Source organism: Pongo abelii, chromosome 11 (genome assembly GCF_028885655.2).
Source record: "Pongo abelii isolate AG06213 chromosome 11, NHGRI_mPonAbe1-v2.0_pri, whole genome shotgun sequence".
Taxonomy (NCBI): Eukaryota; Metazoa; Chordata; class Mammalia; order Primates; family Hominidae; genus Pongo; species Pongo abelii.
The window spans coordinates 145,089,837-145,110,483 of record NC_071996.2 but is presented as its reverse complement, the minus strand read 5'-3'; the positions used below and the strand labels follow the sequence as shown (position 1 = coordinate 145,110,483).

At 44.5% G+C, this 20,647-nt stretch overlaps 1 protein-coding gene across 10 annotated transcripts in view; it reads right to left on the bottom strand.

The window, feature by feature from the left end:
- FARP2 (FERM, ARH/RhoGEF and pleckstrin domain protein 2) overlaps nucleotides 1-20,647 on the bottom strand; it is a 142,409-nt gene that overhangs the window by 44,911 nt on the left and 76,851 nt on the right. For 8 of the 10 annotated variants that reach the window (XR_008523158.2, XR_008523157.2, XM_063712631.1 and 5 more), the window contains 5 exons: nucleotides 20,331-20,426; nucleotides 17,828-17,991; nucleotides 17,120-17,188; nucleotides 14,834-14,891; nucleotides 9,225-9,477 (listed from right to left, as the gene is read on the bottom strand). Coding sequence is in view for 7 of the 10 variants with exons in the window: in XM_063712631.1 (XP_063568701.1) it covers nucleotides 9,225-9,477; nucleotides 14,834-14,891; nucleotides 17,120-17,188; nucleotides 17,828-17,991; nucleotides 20,331-20,426 (640 nt within the window). In the remaining 3 variants the exon portion in view is untranslated. The remainder of the gene's footprint in view (nucleotides 1-9,224; nucleotides 9,478-14,833; nucleotides 14,892-17,119; nucleotides 17,189-17,827; nucleotides 17,992-20,330; nucleotides 20,427-20,647) is intronic. The other 2 variants (XR_008523159.2, XM_063712633.1) reach the window with 1 other exon arrangement.

Here is a 20,647-nt window from a genome sequence, read left to right as displayed (position 1 = left end):
ATTTTTAGTAGAGACAGTTTTTGCCATGTTGGTCTCAAACTCCTGGCCTCAAGTGATTGGCCCACCTCAGCCTCCCAAAGTGCTGGGATTACAGGTGTGAGCCACCGTGCATGCCCAGCTTTTTTTTTTTTTTGAGACTGAGTCTCGCTCTGTCTCCCAGGCTGAAGCCACTGAGATTGCAGTGGCTCAATCTCAGCTCACTGCAGCCTCTACCTCCTGGGTTCAAGCAATTCTCCTGCCTCAGCCTCCTGAGTAGCTGGGATTACAGGCACACACCACCATACCCAGCTAATTTTTGTATTTTTAACAGAGACGGGGTTTTACCATGTTGGCCAGGCTGGTCTTGAACTCCTGACCTAGTGATCCGCCCACCTCAGCCTCCCAAAGTGCTGGGACTACAGGCGTGAGCCACTGCGCCTGGCCTTTTTTGTTTTGTTTTGTTTTTTTGTTTGAGACAGGGTCTTGCACTGTTGCCCAGGCTGGAGTGGAGTGGCACAATCATGGCTCACTGCAGCTTTGCCTTGACCTCCAGGGCTCGATTCTCCCACCTCAGCCTTCTGAGTAGCTGGAATCACAGGCATACGTCACTGTGCCCAGCTATGTTTTAGTTTTTTGTAGAGATGGGGTCTTGCTATGTTGCTCAGGCTGGTCTTGAACTCCTGACCCCCTCCCTGGGCTAAAATGATCCTCCCACCTTGGCTTCCCAAAGTGCTCTGATTCCAAGAGACATAAAATTTAAAACTGTTATTTCAGACTGTCAGCAGTGAGCATCTCTGGCAGATGATTTTCTTTTTTCTTTTTTTTGAGATGGAGTCTTGCATTGTCACCCAGGCTGGAGTGCAATGGAGCGATCTCAGCTCACTCCAACCTCTGCCTCCCGGGTTCAAGTGATTCTCCTGCCTCAGCCTCCTGAATAGCTGGGATTACAGGCACCTGCCACCATGCCTAGCTAATTTTTCTGTGTGTGTGTATTTTTAGTAGAGACGGGGTTTCACTGTGTTGGCCAGGCTAGTCTCGAACTCCTGACCTTGTGATCCGCCCTCCTTCGCCTCCCAAAGTGCTGGGATTACAGGCAGGAGCCACTGCTCCCGGTCTGGCAGGTGATTTTCTTTGTGGCAGTCTCTTTACTTCCAGAATTTTCTCAATATTCATCATATGATTTCTGAAACGTCATTTAAAAATCACAATGTTAAACTTTTGTGCTTACCTTCACTTTTTCCTTTAAGACACTGTTTTTATTCATCTAACTAGATGATGAAAGAGAAATATCACATTTAGAGAAAAAGGTAAAGTTATTTTTATTTCATACTTTTAAATTCTCCTCTTTAAAACTCTAACAAATGATTCTTGAAAATATTTGCCTATTAGTGGAGGACGAATCAGCTCCTGCTTGGCAAAAGTCAAGGTCAAGTTGAAGGTTAACTTCAGAAGCGGTACAGGAAACTGAGGCTCGATGAATGAATTGTTAACGCTTATTTTTTTGTCTTTTTTTTTTTTTTCTTTTCCTTTTTCTGGAGAACGGGGTCACGCTATATTGCCCAGGCAGGTCTCAAACTCCTGGGCTCAAGCTATCCTCCCGCCTCTTTCCTCCCTGAGAGCTGGGATCACAGGCGTGAGCCACCGCGCCTGGCCAAATGAATTGTTAATTCCAGAAGAAAAGGAAAATGTGGAACTGTCCAAGGGATCCAAGTAAATTTGAACCTGATGAGTTAGCCGAAAATTATTTCTGGCTACTCTACTGGAAGAGGATGTCATGAGTGGCTTTTACACAAAATCTGGCTCAAAGAATACAAGTGGGAGATAGAAAAATGGTTAATGGCAAGGGGTCCAAGTATTGGTTCATCTCTTACTGTGCATTTAGTTCACCTCCCTACCCGGCATCACTGCCTACAGGACAGGATGTGAAGATGTGATGCGTGGCACAGCTTTCCAAAGGGCCATTTGGGGTTTTAATGAGCTGACACACAAAGCCTTGGGCCACGGCTTGGTAGGCAGCACGCAGTGGAGCCACCGCTGCTGCTCTCACATGGTTCAGAGAACTGTATCAACATACGAAGTGCTCCCAATAATCTTTGTTTCTTTCCTGTTTTGCTCTAAATAAACGAGACCTTTTCCGTCCTAAGAAAAACAGGTGTTCTAACCTATAACAGCAAGTTGTGCTTTGGGCCATTTGTCCACATCTGCTATCTGCCAGGTATACGGTCTCCTCTTGAATATGTGAAGGTGCTCCACAGCCTCTATGTTTTTGTTCTAATACATTGTGTCCAAAACTTTGAGAAGCATGCTCTGACTTATGAATCTTTCTATTGGAACAATGGAGGCAAGGTCCCGAAAACAAACTATTAAAGTAAACTAAATAAAGGGTGGTAGTTATTAGGATTAGGAAAGAAATATAATCTGAATTGACATATTTGAAGAACATAAGCGCCATATGGTTTTTACCATCTAAATCAGTCAACTTATAGACCTAATACAGAAATGTTTTTGAGCAGTTTCTTGAAATCAGGATTTATGCACCCAGGTGCCTCCCACTTCATCCTTAGGCAGTGGATGCTGGGCAGGGGTGGCCCCAGGACCAGGAAGGTGATGGTCAGGGAGCAGGGCTGGCATGATGTAGGGGGGGGTAAGTGAGGCCCCTGGGACTCATTCCCCTCTCCTCTAAGTGGGAAGTAACTACCCATCCGTGGGCTCTGAGGAGACCCATGAGTTTGTTCTGACAAGTGCCTTTCTAGAACATGCTGCTGCCACAGCCCCTCTGCTCTGGTGTGGCAGGTACAATTGCTGAGCTCCAGGAAGGGCTTACTGCCAGGTGCCTCCCACCCTGGCCTCAGGTGCTCACTGACTACCCTGCCCACTGGGCAGCAGGTGGCTTAGAGCCCCGGGGAGGCACCACCACCTTCCCAGAGGCGCCTGACATCAGTGGCTGCAGCTCTGTGCTGCTCCAAGGTCCCAAAAGGGTAAGGTGAGGAGCCTATCCTCAAAGGGCTCAAAAGCAGGAGGCAGTGTCCAAAGCCCCCGCCCCCACCCCCTCAGGCATGTGTGGGGCTAGAGAGGCATGGACACTCCACGGAGGCAGCAGAAACTCGTGTTGGCCAAATGGGAAACTCAAGCTCAGAGTGGAATAAAGCCTTGCCCAGAACCTGCAGAGCTGCCGCACTCTGGGGCAGGGGTCTCTTGTTCACATCCTCCCCTGTAATTTACAGGGTGGTTTTGGCTGACTGTGGAAAAAACAGGCAATAATAACCTCATTTTCAGAATTAAGCCAACAGTATCTGTTCTGTGCACAGTAAAAGCGCAAGGACACAAGGCCTGCCCCGTGGGGTGTGGTGAGGGTCTGCACGGCACGTCCTCCCCCACACCCAGCTCTGCTGCGCAGGCCATGCAGGCCCCACCAGGCGAGAGCAGGAAGCACTGACAGAGCTAAGACCGAGAAGAAGCAAGGCACCTTTCCCCGCTGGCCTTCCACAGACACCATCATCCATATTAAAACAAGACAATCTGCACAAGAGTCATGGTGCCTGTTCCCTGTTGGTTGCTCAGAAGCCTATGAAGATGTCAGTGACACTGTTATAAAAAATATGCAGCTGCTTCAGGGATTAATATGCAAAATAATCTTTAACTTATATAAATCAAAACTAAAAGTAGAGGGAAAGAAAGCTAAAAAGCCCATTTAAAAATTCACAGTAAATATTTCCTTATTTTATTGAACAATTAAAAAATTCTAAATTAGTACATATCTGCAAATTTATAAATGGCAATTTCAATGGAAAACAAATTTTATAAGTACCACAAAGCAGACAATAAAAATGTCTCTTTAAAAACTGAAGAAATTCAAATGTATAAGGAAATTTCAGCTCATTTTTTCTTCATTTCCTAGGGGAACGCAATTGTTTTCATGCAAAAGATGGCGCTTCCTTGAACTAGGGGACACGTCAGGCACGGACCACCAAGTGGAGAGGGAGGCTAATAGCATCTGCCCACATCCCAGCCGCCTGTGACAGAATCTTCCATACACATGGCTCCCAGATGAGCACCAAAGGGAGACCACAGCAGATATGACTCTGTGGACTTGAGAACCAAATCTATACAAATATTTTCAACTCTAAGTCCCCAAGAGAACATTAACATTTTTGTCTATGAAATAATTTTTCCAGCAATGAATTTTTTTGATATTCCACGAGCTGGGAGGGAACAAGCATACCTTGAAGACATATGTATTGGCATCAAATGTCACATAAACACACAACAGCTGGGAACACACATGCTACGTATGTCACCATGTGATCACAACCACAGCACATGTGAAGTGCTACAATTACTCCTCAGAGCGGTGGAATGGCAGAGGAGCTTGCATGAAAAATCAGAACATACCCGTACACTAAAGCAATTCAAAAGGACCAAGTCACCCTCAGCAAAATGACAATAATGGGAATGACTTAACCGACAGGTTTAAGTTTTTCATACGAAACTCTGTTTTTTGGTGTGCTATTGTCCGTCCCTCAATCATCAGTACTAATTTAAAAATGTGTGTTAACTGGAGCAGAGAATCCTAATCTAATTCCATATTTAGAGAATCTCTTGGTAATATAAAAAAGGTACATACCAATACCTAGTGATTTGAAAAATTACATAGCATACGCTATCACGTATTTTTCGTGTAGTCAGTTGTATTAACATATAACTGTGCTACTGTTAGACTTGAAATATTTATACATTGGCCTACATAAAGTACCTGGACTTTTGGAAACTTAAATACAAAAACAGTTTGACAGCTAATAAAAATATTCTACCTAAAGCAGAGTATATAATTAATTAGTGGTGGACTTCATGGGTCCAACAGGCACTGTCTGCTGGTGGCCTCTCATTGACGGGGACTGCTGAAGGATTGTGTCCCCTCTGAGTAGACACACCTGGCTATGACGGTGACCCACGGGTAAGTCCTCCTGGGAGCTACCAGTGCAGCCCCTGATGCGCCCTGCCTGAGACTGCAGGAGGAGGATGACAACTGTGCGGCTTTAAGGTTCTGGATGTAACTGAGGAGATCAACAGATTGAGAGAGAACTGTCAACATTCTGCAGGCACTTGCACCTCCACACTCTCAGTGAGCTGTATCCAGACACTGCCAGGAGTGCTGGGTCAAATCTGCATACTTCTTTCAATTTCAGGGTTTATCAGGCCACACCTCTCAGGCTGTGCACTACCCAACACAGGCTTGAGGAAGAGCCACACAGCACAAAGCAGAAACAAAAGCAGGGCCCAATGCTGCCGCAGGGCACTATGGCCTCAGGCTGAACTGCTCTGGGAGTTTTGCTATTTAACCACTGTAAACTGTCTTGTTGAGGTGGAAAAGAGCAATGTCAGTGCCTCACTAACTGTTACAAGTGGAAAGACAGAATCTGTAGTGGGAAATGCCTTCCTTATGGTTCTAAAGCCATGGTGCCTACATGCTTGCCTTCCCTTCCGTTTCTAAATCCCCTCTGGGTGGACATTACAACCCACTCAAAAGAGAAAGGGGTAAGAGCGCTGTAAGCAGTAACTCGGAAGAAAGCCTGGATTGATTTTTTTTTTTGAGACAGGGCCTCGCTCTAGCACCCAGGCTCATGCCTGCAATTCCAGCACTTCGGGAGGCTGAGACAGGAGGACTGCTTGAGCCCAGGAGTTCAAGACCATCCTGGGCAACATGAAGAGAACCTGTCTCCACAAAAATTTTTTAAAAATAGCTGGGCGCAGTGGTGTGTGCATGTAGTCTCAGCTACTCAGGAGGCTGGGGCCCAGGAGGTTGAGGCTGCAGTGAGATGCAACTGCGCCACCATACTCCAGCCTGGGTGACAGGAGTGAGACCCTGTCTCTAAAACAGTAATAATAAAATACTTTAGCAACAAAATACCCAAGGAAAGAAAAAAGGCACAGCTGGGGCAAGCATGGTCAAGTTTGGGTAACACTGAATTTGAGGTGATGTGGGTTCCTTATATTCCTGCTTTGTATATTTTGAAAACTTCCTAAATAAAAAACTAAAGAATTATCTCTAGAAAGTGAGGTTCCATTAACACAAACCAAAAACAGCAAGATCTATTTTATAGGAGGCCTAGTAGAAGATGCCTGAGAACAAAATTTATTCAGAATCTCGCACATGAGCGAGTGATGAGATACCTCTGCCGGAGGGGGTGGGGTGGGGTGGGGTCATGATCCCACTCCTTAGGAAGGAACATTCCAGCTTCCACAGCATTAGCTTCACCAGAGAGCGGCCACCCCTGACCCACAGCAGTGCTAGCTCAAAACCACCCAAACCTAACCTGCTGTCCAGATGCCAGTGTGGGTTCCCTTAAAAACAAAAAGACAACTTTGTTAGTTCACAGCATCAGCAAGGACTGTCGTCAGGCAACACTAATGAAGGGGAGAGGAACCATCAGCTACCTTATGAATACTAAGGTTTAGGAAAACATTTTAAATGTAATCTATGCTCATTTCTCCCCACCACACATATCCAAGGTTTATTTTTGGAGTGACAGTAAGAAAAGAAGAGCCTCCCAAACAGTCCTGTCCTGACCTCAGGTTCACTGCTGCGCTTCTGTCTGTTACAACATTTTCACAGGTATTTGTTAGCCAATGTAGAAAGCTGTGCCCAATGGCCCCTAAAGCATTAAGAAGGCAGGTCTAAATTACCAGGGACAGAATGAATAACAACTATACAGACTGAAAGTTCTAGCTGCATAAGCAAAATGATGAGACTGCGGTTTAGGTATAACAAAGCTACAAAAATGGGAAACTGCCTGATGTGGTTAGCCACAAAACCCCTGCTGGCATCCAGCCAACACTGATGAGAAAAGGAAAACCAGCCCTTGCAAGATGCCCTCAATGGCTCAGACACCTGAGCCACATGGTCCCTGTGCAATCACAGTAAATCCATCCAGGCAAAACATCAGAGATCTTACAATGTGAACAGGAATGAAATGTAAAGTTTCCACAAGACATTCTGGGAAGAGAATTAAACTTTAAATGTGGTATTGCACTACTAGGTAAGATCAGAAAAGAAAAACAACAAAAACCCCAACCCTATCTGTGGACTTGACAAATTCAACAGTGTCATCTAGGGCTGGCCTGAGACTGGCACTTGTAGGTGCTGAGCTGCATGGCAGTGGTTTCCCCATGACGTCCCTGGATGGACCTACCCACTCTGTGCCACAAACATCAGCCTTGACTTTCATGGTGGTTTAGACAAAGAAGCTCTCCATGTGGTACCCAGCAGGGCCCATGGCACCTTGGCACACCTGCCCTTGGGACCCTTCCCACTGTCCTGGGACAGAATGGTGCCCATGGTGTGTCTGGTTCTGCTTTTTTTGCAACCACATATCTTCTAATTCTCAATTAAGCTGAAGAGAAGAAAACAGCTCAAACTTACGTAAGTGCATTTTAAACCAATGCCTCTCCAAGACCACTATCTACACACAGCACTATTTCTGGGTCTCAAGTCAATAATAAGGCAGTGGCCCTCTGACACCTTTAAAAAAAATTTAAAAAAAAAATGACATGGTGCCTTTGGCACTGGGACAGTTCTAGGCACCCCCTCACCCCCAACCCCGGTGCAATGGATGACTGTCCCCCCAGAGTCCCAGTGGGACTCTTTTTCTCCACTTGTCTGTGCAAAAGGGTTGCTGAAGAAAAGGCTAATGTCTACGGGGGCCTTTACGGTCTCAGAGTCCCACGAATTTGACCACAGCACACAGGAGGCCATGGCCTATGGCCATCTTTCCCAGGGTTAGGGCTGTAGAGGCATACTCAAGGTTTTGTGTAGCGCAGTGGCTGGACAAGTGAGACAAAACCTGTGTCCTAGTTAATTATAGGCAACAGGGCTCATCTTGAAAAGCAGCATCAACAGTGTAATACACATATTCTATTGAAGATCAACATGAACAGAATTGTGTAACATTCAGAATGTACAGCACCAGTTCTTACTTGAATCAAAGCATATGCCAAAAAACATAAACTACAAAGACCAATTTATCGGTCCTCTAGGAGGACTGGCTGGAGTACTCAGATCTAAGACTGGAGGCATAGCTTTAACGTCATTCCAAGTGAAAGGTCAAATTTTTTGACATTCAAAAAAGTATAATAAATCAGGAAATTAAAAAAAAATTGAATATCTATCCATGAAATGAAAGTCACTTTCTATGTTTAAACCAAACAATTCTGAGCTCTAAACTACACAGCGTGGGTGAGTGGGTTGCCTTGTAAAGGAACCCAGAGTGGTCAAGATGGGTTTTTATCTATTTGCTCTCCTGGAGTCAAATTCTTTAAATTGTTCTGTAAATCAAAAGGGACTCTTTCTCCACTTGTCTGTGCAAAAGGGTTGCTGAAGAAAAGGCTTATGTCTAGGGGGGCCTCGGTTTCAGAGTCCCATGAGTCTGACTCTGTGCTGCTGGAGTCCTCGGCCGTCGTGGGTGGGTAGCTGAGCTGCTCTAACTGGTCGATGATGTCAGAGAACTGGAAGGCCGAGCTGGACTCAGAGCGGACTGAGTAGGCTGGGAAGTTGACCATGGAGCTGGCCTCAGATTGATTGGCTGAGCTGCATGTGTGCACAGACAGCCCACCACGCAGCGGCATGTTATTGAGGGAGCTGTTTTCAGACTGGCTGTTCCTCAGTGAGCTGGTCTCAGAAGGACCCAGCAGGCGCTGCATCCGGCTGGCCTGCGCCTTCACCTCAAATAGCTCCGAGGTGTCTGAGGGGTGTGCGTTCCCATTGAAGTCACTTTCCTCCTCAAATGCAAAATCGTCTTCTGTGTTCATATCTACTGCCTCAGTGGAGTACCTGTCTGGGCTGGACTGAGCAGACCCTGGAAGCTCACACAAAGGAGAGGCCACCAGAGGCTGGGCAGAGGCCTGAGATTCCTGTGGGACTACAGAGCCATAAGGAAAAGAAAATGCCTCAGAGCCTCCAGCAAAGAAGGAGATGTCTGCTGGGTCATCGTCTATGAACTCCTCAGATACCTGCAGCTGGGCATTTGTCAATGTGAAAGCAGGGGCCCCCCCACGACACTGCCGGTCACACTGGTGCTCTCCACTGGAAGGAAATGAGCCTGTGGTAAAGTCATCCCCACCATTGTCATTTTTACAAGCAGCTCTGAGCTCCCTCCCGGCCCTCCCTGTGTCTAGGTCTAAGGCACTGAAACTCTGCCCCCCAGCACAGACAGAACCACAGCTGCTCACAACATGACAAAACCCGACACCTGGACCAGGCTGGAGTGCGGGGGGCCCGAGGGGCTGGGCCGATGGTGTGTCAGGGCCTCCAGCCACTGCTCCACTGCTCCTCTCTGCAGCTGAACTCTTGATGTAGGAAACCTGGGGATCTGTGAGGGAGCTGCTGCTGTCCTTAAACTCTGGCAGGCCAGGGGGGACCAGAGTGGAGGGAGAGAGTGAGTAAAAGGCATTCGCTGAAGATGGGGAGGCAGGAGTCCTCAATCCCTCGGGGAATGAGATGCTCTGGGAATCAAAGTTAAGAAAAGAAAAAAAGGATGTAAAATTACAAATTACCACTAGAAGTTGCAAAGCCACCTGGCCTAACTTAGGGCATCCACACATTTCTATCACAGCTTTCATGAAAATGGGCAATTCACTAGACTTTCCCCTGTAGAACTGAAGATTTGTAAAAGTAGCATTGCAAATCAACCCAGGATCGTCTGTTTATGAACCCTTACAATTCCATTTTTTTCTCTTATGACATGAAATATCCACAATAAAGAAAAGTTTTTAAAATTAAATTACAGTTTAAAATTTTTTTAGAGACAGGGTCTTGCTCTGTTGCCCAGTTGAGTACAGTGGTGCCATCATAGCTCAAACTCCTGGCCTCAAGTGATCCATCCATCTTGGCCTTCCAACATGCTGGGATTACAGGTACATGCCACCATGCCTGGCCAAGAAAACCTCCATCTTGCAGAACCTAATGACACGTGGTCCACATCTTCCTGGAATCCCATTACCAGAAGATTCCTAGTTTTGTTGAGGGGTAAAATACAGCTGGAGAGGGAGTGAACCATTCCACTCAGCCAATAGAACCCTAAACCACAGTACTGACAGGTGAGTAACAAGTCCAAGTTCCACAGTAATGCGCACTCATCTGTCAGAGATGTATCGTCACGAGGGAGTTAGGACACACACCAATCCACTCATACAGGTAAGGCAAGGTTGAAGGTCACTGCCTAGGATGCCCTTTGCCAATGGGAGCGGCACAAGAGCCTTGAGGTCTTCCAAAAGCACAGGAGTGGCCACAAGCCTGAGGGAGAAGCGGCTCCCAAGCAGGATGAGGAAATACTGAGGGGCCAGGACCAGATGTCCAGTGGCTATGCTGCATCACTCGCTACTCCATAGGTGCCCTAACACATCCTCCCCTCATGGTTCCACACACAAGGACACGGCTGAGCCCCCTCTACTCGCTAAGTGTCACTCCTCGTGTGCTATCACGGGATGCAGTCATGCTTTGAGGACATCCCTTACTATACATACACACGCCACATCGTTAAAAGTGTGGTCAGACCAAAATATAACCAAACACAACTGAATAACTTTTTGTGCAATATGTACACAGGCAATATACACATACATGTGTTACCATATGTAAAAGGTACAAATGTAACCGCACAAGGCTTAGTTACCAGGCTTTCAGAAACAAAATAGTAGGCCACAGTCCATAAGATTAACCTATTTTCAAATGCTGATCTTATCTTGTTTCAATTATTCAACCATATTCAATATTCTCATGTGACTTTTAAAATGGAATGGAAGAAAACTGAAAGTGTAAAGGTTTTATTTATTTATTTATGTATTTATTTATTTATTTTTGAGATGAAGTTTCACTCTTGTCACTCAGGCTGGAGTGCAATGTGCCATCTCGGCTCACTGCAACCTCCACCTCCCAGGTTCAAGCAATTCTCCTGCCTCAGCCTCCCCAATAGCTGGGATTATAGGCGCCTACCACCATGCCTCACTAATTTTTATATTTTATTAAACCTGGGGTTTCACCATGTTGGCCAAGCTGGTCTCGAACTCTTGACCTCAGGAGATCTGCCCGCCTTGACCTCCCAAAGTGCTGGTATTACAGCTGTTGAGTCACTGCGCCCGTCCTTAAAGGTAACTTTTAGATGATTCTTATTTTGACATTAAATTCTTTTGAAGGCTGGGCGCAGTGGCTCACGCCTGTAATCCCAGCACTTTGGGAGGCCTAGTCGGAAGGATCATGAATTCAGGAGATCAAGACCGTCCTGGCTAACACGGTGAAACCCTGTCTCTCCAAAAAATACAAAAAAATCAGCCAGGTGTTGTGGCATGCATCTGTAGTCCCAGCCACTCGGGAGGCTGAGGCAGGAGAATCACTTGAACCCAGGAGGCGGAGGTTGCAATGAACCAAGATTGCACCACTGCACTCCAGCGTGGACAACAGAGCGAGACTCTGTCTCAAAAAAAAAGGAAAAAAATTCTAACTTTGCGGTTGGGTGCGGCGGCTCACGCTGTAATCCCAACACTGTGGGAGGCTGAGGCAGAAGGATCACTTGAGCCCAGGAGTTTGAGAGCAGCCTGGGCAACATGGTGAGACTCTGTCTCTACAAAAAAAATACAAAATTAGCTGGGTGTGGTGGCATGCGCCTGCAGTCTCAGCTACTTGGGAGGCTGAGGTGGAAGGAGCACCGGAGCCTGGGAGGTTGAGGCTGCAACGAGCTGTGATCACGCAGCCGACATGATGGAGTGAGACCCTGTCTCCAAAAAAAAAAGAAAAAAAAATCAAACTGTGTAAAGGAACAATTAAAAATACATTTCCTTTTAATTTCAATTGAATTAACAAGAAATTTCTAAAGAGGAAACATATCTAAAAGAGTTGGCCGGGCGTGGTGGCTCACGCCTGTAATCCCAGCATCTTGGGAGGCTGAGGCGGGTGGATCACAAGGTCAGGAGATCAAGACCATCCTGGCTAACACGGTGAAACCCCATCTCCACTAAAAAATACAAAAAAAATTAGCCAGGCGTGGTGGTGGGCACCTGTAGTCCCAGCTACTTGGGAGGCTGAGGCAGGAGAATGGCGTGAACCCAGGAGGCGGAGCTTGCAGTGAGCCAAGATCGCGTCACTGCACTCCAGCCTGGGCAACAGAGCGAGACTCTGTCTCAAAAAAAAAAAAAAAAAAAGAGTTTAAGAATGTTTTCATGTACTCATGAAAAAAACTGGGATACCATGAGCTTTTTTTTTTGAGACATTCTTACCCTGTTGTCTAGTCTGGGGTACAGTGGTACAATTGTGGCTCATTGCAGCCTTGAACTCCTGGGTTCAAGTGATCCTCATACCTCAGCCTCCCAAGTAGCTGGGACTATAGTTCAGTGCCACCACACTTGGCTAATTTAAAAAAAATCTTCAGATAGATGGGTCTCACTATGTTGTCCAGGCTGGTCTCAAACTCCTGGCTTCAAGCAATCCTCCAGCCTCAGCCTCTTGAGTAGTTGGGATTAAGGGTGTGACCCACTGTGCCCAGTTCACATGACCTTTAATGTAATGAGGTGTAAGTGTAGCTTCTGAAGTGCTATGACAGTATAAATGACAAACCATTAAAAAAATTGACATTGTACAGAGATAAAAGTCATCAATATGAAACTGTAGCACCATGAAGAAGAAGTTATGATATGTTATATAAAAATAGCAAGATTCTGACTAGGCACGGTGGCTCACGTCTATAATCCAAGCACTCTGGGAGGCCAAGGCAAGCATATCACTTGAGGCCAGGAGTTCGAGACCAGCCTGGCCAACATGGTGAAACCATGTCTCTACTAAAAAACACAAAAATCAGCCAGGTGGCTGGGCGTGGTGGCTCATGCCAGTATTCCCAGCACTTTGGGAGGCCGAGGCGGGCAGATCATGAGGTCAGGAGATCAAGACCATCCTGGCTAACACAGTGAAACCCCATCTCTACTAAAAATACAAAAAAATTAGCTGGGCGTGGTGGCGGGCGCCTGTAGTCCCAGCTATTTGGGAGGCTGAGGTAGGTGAATGGTGTGAACACGGGAGGTGGAGCTTGCAGTGAGCCAAGATTGCGCCACTATACTCCAGCCTGGGCAACAGAGCAAGGCTCCGTCTCAAAAAATATATATATATATATATGTGTGTGTGTGTGTGTGTATATGTGTGTGTGTGTGTGTGTGTGTGTGTGTGTGTGTGTGTGTGTGTGTATGTATATATGTGTGTATATATATACGTGTGTATATATATATACGTATATATGTGTGTATATACGTATATATACACGTATATGTGTGTATATACACGTGTATATACACGTATATGTGTGTATGTATATACGTGTATATACACGTATATATGTGTGTATGTATATACGTGTATATACACGTATATATGTGTGTATGTATATACGTGTATATACACGTATATATGTGTGTATATATATACACGTATATATGTGTGTATATATACGTGTATATACACGTATATATGTGTGTGTATATATACGTGTATATACACGTATATATGTGTGTGTATATATACGTGTATATACACGTATATATGTGTGTGTATATATACGTGTATATACACGTATATATGTGTGTGTATATATACGTGTATATACACGTATATATGTGTGTGTATATATACGTGTATATGTGTGTATATATATACGTGTATATGTGTGTATATATATACGTGTGTGTGTATATATATGTATATATATATGTGTGTGTATATATATATCAGCCAGGCATGGTGGTGTGTGCCTGTAATCCCAGCTACTTGGGAGGCTGAGGAATGAGAATCACTTGAACACAGGAAGCAGAGGTTGCAGTGAGCCTAGATCATGCCACTGCACTCCAGCCTGGGCAAGAGAATAAGACTCTGTCTGGGAAAACAAAACAAAACATGCAAGATTCAATGTAAAAATATGCTTGCATGTGGAAGTCAACATGCCAACATAAAAATGGGAAGGGACTGTAGTGAAGTAGACCTGAAACATGAGAAGGTCGCTGATGTCCCATCACAGTGGCACAGAACAGCTGTTGTCACATTCTGGGACATTCTTGTCAAATGTTTTTGTATGAAGTGTCTGTGTGAGTTGGTGTATCTTTGTTTCGATATAGTTGCAATCATGCCAAAGACATAGAGATATAAATTTGTTTCCTGATTTTCATTTGTAACATAACAGCAAGAATTTCCCCATGTTACCACATGCTCTTTTTAAGCCATGCTTTTAGTAGTTAACAAAAAATCCTACTAAGTGAATACAGCTAAAAACGTAGTTAGTAAGTCATCTGGCACAGATGAGAGCTGTCAGGATTTTGTGGTGTATTACACACAACACTATGATGCACATCTCAACATACAGGCTTTCTCTCTCTTTTTTGTGAGACGGGATCTTGCTCTGTCATCCAGGCTGGAGTGCAGTGGCACTATCTTGGCTCACTGCAGCCCCGACTTCCTGGGCTCAAGACATTCTTCCACCTCAGCTCCCTGAGTAGCTGAGACTACCCATGCGCCGCCATCATGCTTGGCTAATTTTTGTATTTTTTGTAGAGACAAGATTTCGCCATGTTGCCCAGGCTGGTCTCGAATTCCTGGACTTAAGCAATCCTCCTGCCTTGGCCTCCCAAGGGGCTGGGATTACAGGCATGAGCCACTGCCCTCCTAGTTTTCTATTTAGGACTCCTTTCTGAAAACAGAGTCCCAGAATTAGAATTGCTGCATTAAATAATATGATTAATTTTAAGACTCTTGTTACAATACTGACAGACTATTTTCCAAAAGAGTACAGGTAACTACTACTGCCTACATTTTTAACCAGAAAAGACTAACCTGTTTTGGTAGGTCTGCAGTCAGAGCACGAATGGACATGTGAGTCTTGCTGTGCCTTCTGCAAAACAGAGAACAAGCTGTGAGAAACCAAACCCTCCCCTTCTCAGCACCTGTTTTTAAAGCAGCAAGCATGTACTGTATCCATGAAGAAAACCTCACCTGAAAATGTAGCTAAGAGGTATCTAACTTGAAAGGGGCAGGATAATGGAAAATAAGAATTCAAATAAAACACAGAGGTCCCAAGAGAGGTAAGATTACACACCCACACTAAAGGAAAAAATTCCACATGCGGAGAAACAACAAGAATTTTCAGATTAAATGTTTACTATAGGCCGGGCACGGTGGCTCACACCTGTAATCCCAGCACTTTGGGAGGCTGAGGCGGGTGGATCACGTGGTCAGGAGATCAAGACCATCCTGGCTAACACTATGAAACCTCGTCTCTATTAAAAATACAAAAAATTGGCTGTGTGTGGTGGTGGACGCCTGTAGTCCCAGCTACTCGGGAGGCTGAGGCAGGAGAATGGCGTGAACCCGGGAGGCGGAGCTTGCAGTGAGCCGAGATTACACCACTACACTCCAGCCTGGGTGACAGAGCAAGACTCCATCTCAGGAGGTGGAGCTTGCAGTGAGCCAGGATCACACCATTGCACTCCAGCCTGGGTGACACAGCAAGACTCCGTCTCAAAAAAAAAAATACATTTACTATACTATGTAAAAATATATATAAGCTAAGCTATACAGAAGAGAAACTAAAAATATCTCTATGTGTATACAATGTCTATATAAAAATATTACACGCTGGGCGCAGTGGCTCATGCCTGTAATCCCGGCACTTTGGGAGGCCAAGGCGGGTGGATCACCTGAGATCAGGAGTTCGAGATCAGCCTGATCAACATAGAGAAACCCCGTCTCTACTAAAAATACAAAATTAGCCGGGTGTGGTGGTGCATGCCTGTGATCCCAGCTACTCAGGAGGCTGAGACAGGAGAATTGCTTGAACCCGGGAGGCAGAGGTTGCGGTGAGCCGAGATCACGCCATTGCACTCCAGCCCGGGCAACAGAGCCAGACTTCGTCTCAAAAAAAAAAAAAAAGTTTACTATAGGCCAGGAGCAGTGGCTCACGCCTGTAATCCCAGCACTCTGGGAGTCTGAGGCAGGTAGATCACGAGGTCAGATCAAGACCATCCTGGCTAACACTATCAAACCCCGTCTCTATTAAAAATACAAAAAATTAGCCGGGTGTGGTGGTAGGCGCCTGTAGTCCCAGCTACTTGGGAGGCTGAGGCAAGAGAATGGCGTAAACCCAGGAGGCGGAGCTTGCAGTGAGCCGAGATCACACCACTGCACTCTAGCCTGGACGGCAGAGCAAGACTCCATCTCAAAAAAAAAAAAAAATTTACTATACTATGTAAAAATATATATAAGCTAAGCTATACAGAAGAGAAACTAAAAATATCTCTATGTGTATACAATGTCTATATAAAAATATTACAGGCCGGGTGTGGTGGCTCACGCCTGTAATCCCAGCACTTTGGGAGGCCGAGGTGGGCAGATCATGAGGTCAGGAGATCGAGACCACCCTGGCTAACACAGTGAAACCCCATCTCTACTAAAAATACAAAAAATTAGCCTGGTGTGGTAGCGGGTGCCTGCAGTCCCAGCTACTCGGGAGGCTGAGGCAGAAGAATGGTGTGAACCCAGGAGGCAGAGCTTGCAGTGAGCTGAGATCGCGCCACTGCACTCCAGCCTGGGCGACAGAGCGAGACTCCATCTCAAAAAAAAAAAAAAAAAAATTACAAATCCACTTTCTTTAAAACATTGAAACTGAACTCCTGTAAAAATACACATTCATGTATTTGAAGTGACTTTTAGTCAAGTAAAGATTAATATTTAAAATAGGCTGGGCATGGTGGCTCACATCTATAATCCCAGCACTTTGGGAGGCTGAGGTTGGACAATTACTTGAGCCCACATGTTTGAGACCAGCCTGGACAACATAGCAAGATCCTGTCTCTACAGAAAAACAAAAACAAAAACAAAAAAAAAACAAAACTAGCCAGGGGATAGTGGTGTGCACCTATATTCCCAGCTACTTGGGGGGCTGAGGTGGGAGGATTGCTTGATCCCAGGAGTCTGAAGCCGCAGTGAGCCGTGATCATGCCACTGTACTCCAGCTTAGGTGACGGAGCAAGACTCAGTCGCTCTTCTTGGTCTCTCTCCATATATATATTTAAATATTAATTTTAAAAGCACACACTTTACATCATAAAGGTCAGAGCTTACCTTTCATATGGAATTCTCTTCATTCCACTGTCTTTGAAATAATCTACTAGTTGTTTCTGAGTTCTTCCACTGTGAATAAAGATTCAGATTTTTAATAAAGAACAGTAAGTCAGCATTAATTTTTCAGAGTAAAAGACAAAAGAAAAGATTTACCCAACCTCTCTCATAAATATACACACATATATTTGATTTTTTGAGACTGAGTCTCGCTCTGTTGCCCAGGGTGGAGTGCAGTGGCACGATCTCTGCCTCGTGGGTTTAAACGTTTCTCATGCCTCAGCCTCCCGAGTAGCTGGGATTACAGGTGCCTGCTAACACACCCAGCTAATTTTTGTATTTTTAGTAGAGATGGGGTTTCACCATGTTGGCCAGGCTGATATTGAATTCCTGACCTCAAATGATCCAGCCGCCTTGGCCTTCCAAAGTGCTGGGATTACAGGTGTGAGCCACCGGGCTTGGCCCACATACATATTTTAGTTATTCTTTGTAGTAAATGTAACTGAATTTGTAAGCAAAGTTTTTATTAAGCCTATTTTTTTCCATTATTTTATTTTGTATGCTTCCTCTAGTTATTGTTTGACAATACCTCTACTTTGTGTGTAATTCTCTGAAATATTTTATAACACTTCTTTCTTGACTAGGAATTACCTATTTTCTCAGCTTTACAAACCAGTGAGGGGCCCACGCAAGCCGTGGCATGGCCCCTACCTGTATCTGAAGGAGGAGCCCCGGCTGAAGAAGACGGCTTTTGCTTTTGGCTTAGGTTGGTCCAAAAGTCTAAAAAAGGTGTGATACTCCACACAAATCTTCCAGAAGTTCTTACATTCATCTCTACTACCCAACAAAAATTCTAATGTGTCCTGGTAAGGTCCCTAGAAACAAAACACAAAGGTTAATTAATTCAAGAATGAAGTATTGGACAAGAGAAAGTACATTTAGGAAGCAGATCACACGATAGGCAATTCCAGAATTAAAAATTAGTAAGAATTTTTTTTGAGACAGGATCTTGCTCTGTGCTCAGCTGGAGTGCAATGGCGTGATCTTGGCTCACGGCAACTTCAACCTCCCAGGCTCAAACAATCCTCCCACCTCAGCTGCTCCCCTCCTACTGCTCAGTAGGGACTACAGGCTCACAACACCAAGCCCAGCTGATTTTTATATTTTTTGTAGAAAAAGAGTTTTGCCATGTTGGCCAGGCCGGTCTTGAACTCCTGAGCCCAGGTGATCTGCCCACCTCAGCCTCCCAAAGTACTGGGATTACAGGTATGCACCACTGCACCCAGCCCAGGAAGGGTTTTTCTAAAAATTGTATACAAAGTCTTCTGGTTCCATCTGCTTAATTAAGATAAACAGTATATATATTCATAGTAGAAATAGCAGAAAAATGAAGTCACCCACAATCACACAACTATCAACATTCTGAATTCTATCTTTGTAAACACTTTTTCCACCTAGCCTTGGCATTTTTCATGCCAGCTGACATATTTACATGTTATTACTGAATTGTTTCTACATGGTATATATTTTTAAAATCTAGGATATTTTAGATGTCCAGGACATGCAGTTTTCAGGCCTACAAATATCGCCCTGAAGAAATTGCATTAACTCTCAGTTATTCCTTAGGATAAATTCCTAGAAATGGAAATCTGAGCTCAAAGACTGCACATTTTTGAACCTGCTGATGTATGTTACCCAATTACCTTCCACAAAGACTGTAATACTTTGAATCTAACATTTAGTCTTTAAAAAGTGCTTAGGTAAGTAAAATGTAACTTTGCTAAGTGCAGATGCAAACAGTTCTGGGCTTTGACTTATCGCCCTATTCAAGTTAATAGCTGCTTTGGTGAACTTTCCCTATCATCTCGAATAACTGCAGGAAACATTTTTTTTTTTTACTTACAGAGTAAAACAGCTTCTACTTGTGTTTTGTATGTGTGTTTGGCATTCCTTCTACTTCCCTTTCATCCACAGAAGAGATATTTGTACAACAATTAAAGCCACTTTCAAGCCTTCTACCAAAAGCAAACACACTTACACATAGCACGTGAACCCAGTGTGTACCAAAAGCCCTACTACTCAAGTTCCTTTTAAAGGCGTAGGCAAAGCTTTTCTTCTGACTGGCCTAAGGGCTCTAAATCTCCCATAACCCAAAATGTGTCTGGGCTGACACAGGCATGGCCATCTCTTAAGCTTCAAACCCCATGGTAGCTTGGCAAATCTACTTTTTATTTTCTAACTCCTTTTGTACAACGGAAATGCAGCAATTGGAATATCTTTGAATAACTGGAAGTACTGGATTTTACCAAATACACTGCACAGGCATTTATTTTTTCCATTTTTACTCATTTCAGTAAATTCATATGTAATTATTACTTTATTAATGAGCAGTCAGTAAAGAAAGGAATATTTACTTCCTGATAATCAAGGCTTCTTCAGTTAGAGCTATTCAAAGATCAATTTCTGAATGAAGGACACAAGAGAACACTGAGGACACTCCTCAGTTCATTCTGAAGCTCTCAACTGCTGTAGGGCTTCAGATCATTTTGAATACTTTGTTCTTCAGCTTCCTTACCTAGAGAACAAAGAGGCTGCAATAACCATGGTTCTCAGCAGCCCCTAGGAGCTTGTCAGATTTGCACCTTCTGGGGTTCATCCCAGACCCACTGAATCTGAAACCCTGGGGTTTTGAGTCAGCAACACGTGAGTGACATAGTTCCTGGGGGAGGTAAGTGTGAGACCAGCTAGGCAGACTGCCCTCAGCCCCTCCAGATCTACGTCCCGAATCCTGTCCTTGAGTTCTTGTGTGCATCATGCTGAAATGATTTACAAAGTAGTTATGTTTTAGCAGAATAAATTATGAGTTAAAAAATGGTCAAAATAGGCTGGGCGTGGTGGCTCACGCCTGTAATCCCAGCACTTTGGGAGGCCAAGGTGGGTGGATCACCTGAGGTCAGGAGTTTGAGACCAGCCTGACCAACATGGAGAAACCCTGTCTCTACAAAAATACAAAATTAGCCAGGTGTGGTGGCACATGCCTGTAATCCCAGCTACTTGGGAGGCTGAGGCAGAAGAATCGCTTGAACCCAGGAGGCGGAAGGTTGCAGTGAGCCGAGATCATGCCATTGCACTCCAGCCTGGGCAACAAGAGCGAAACTCCGTCTCAAAAAAAAAAAAAAAAAAAAGCAAAAAAAAAGCTAAAAATAATACTTACATGAACCTCTGGATGAAGTTTGATAAGAAATCTTTTCCTCTTGAAGCTTAGTTTACGGACCTTGGACCAGTTGAAAGTGTTGATTTTGGTGGTGCCCTGAAATTCAAGAGACAGACAGATTACATTTGTATCTAACACATAACCCCTTTCTCATGAAATAGGGAATGCTTAAATTACATCCTTGCCAACACAGCAATCTACCTGGCATTTTACCAATTTATTTATCTGAAATAGCTGACTTAAAATGTCAACAACTAAACATATTAATCTATCTGTTCTAGAAAGATAATTCAATTTTTTTTTTTGAGATGGAGTCT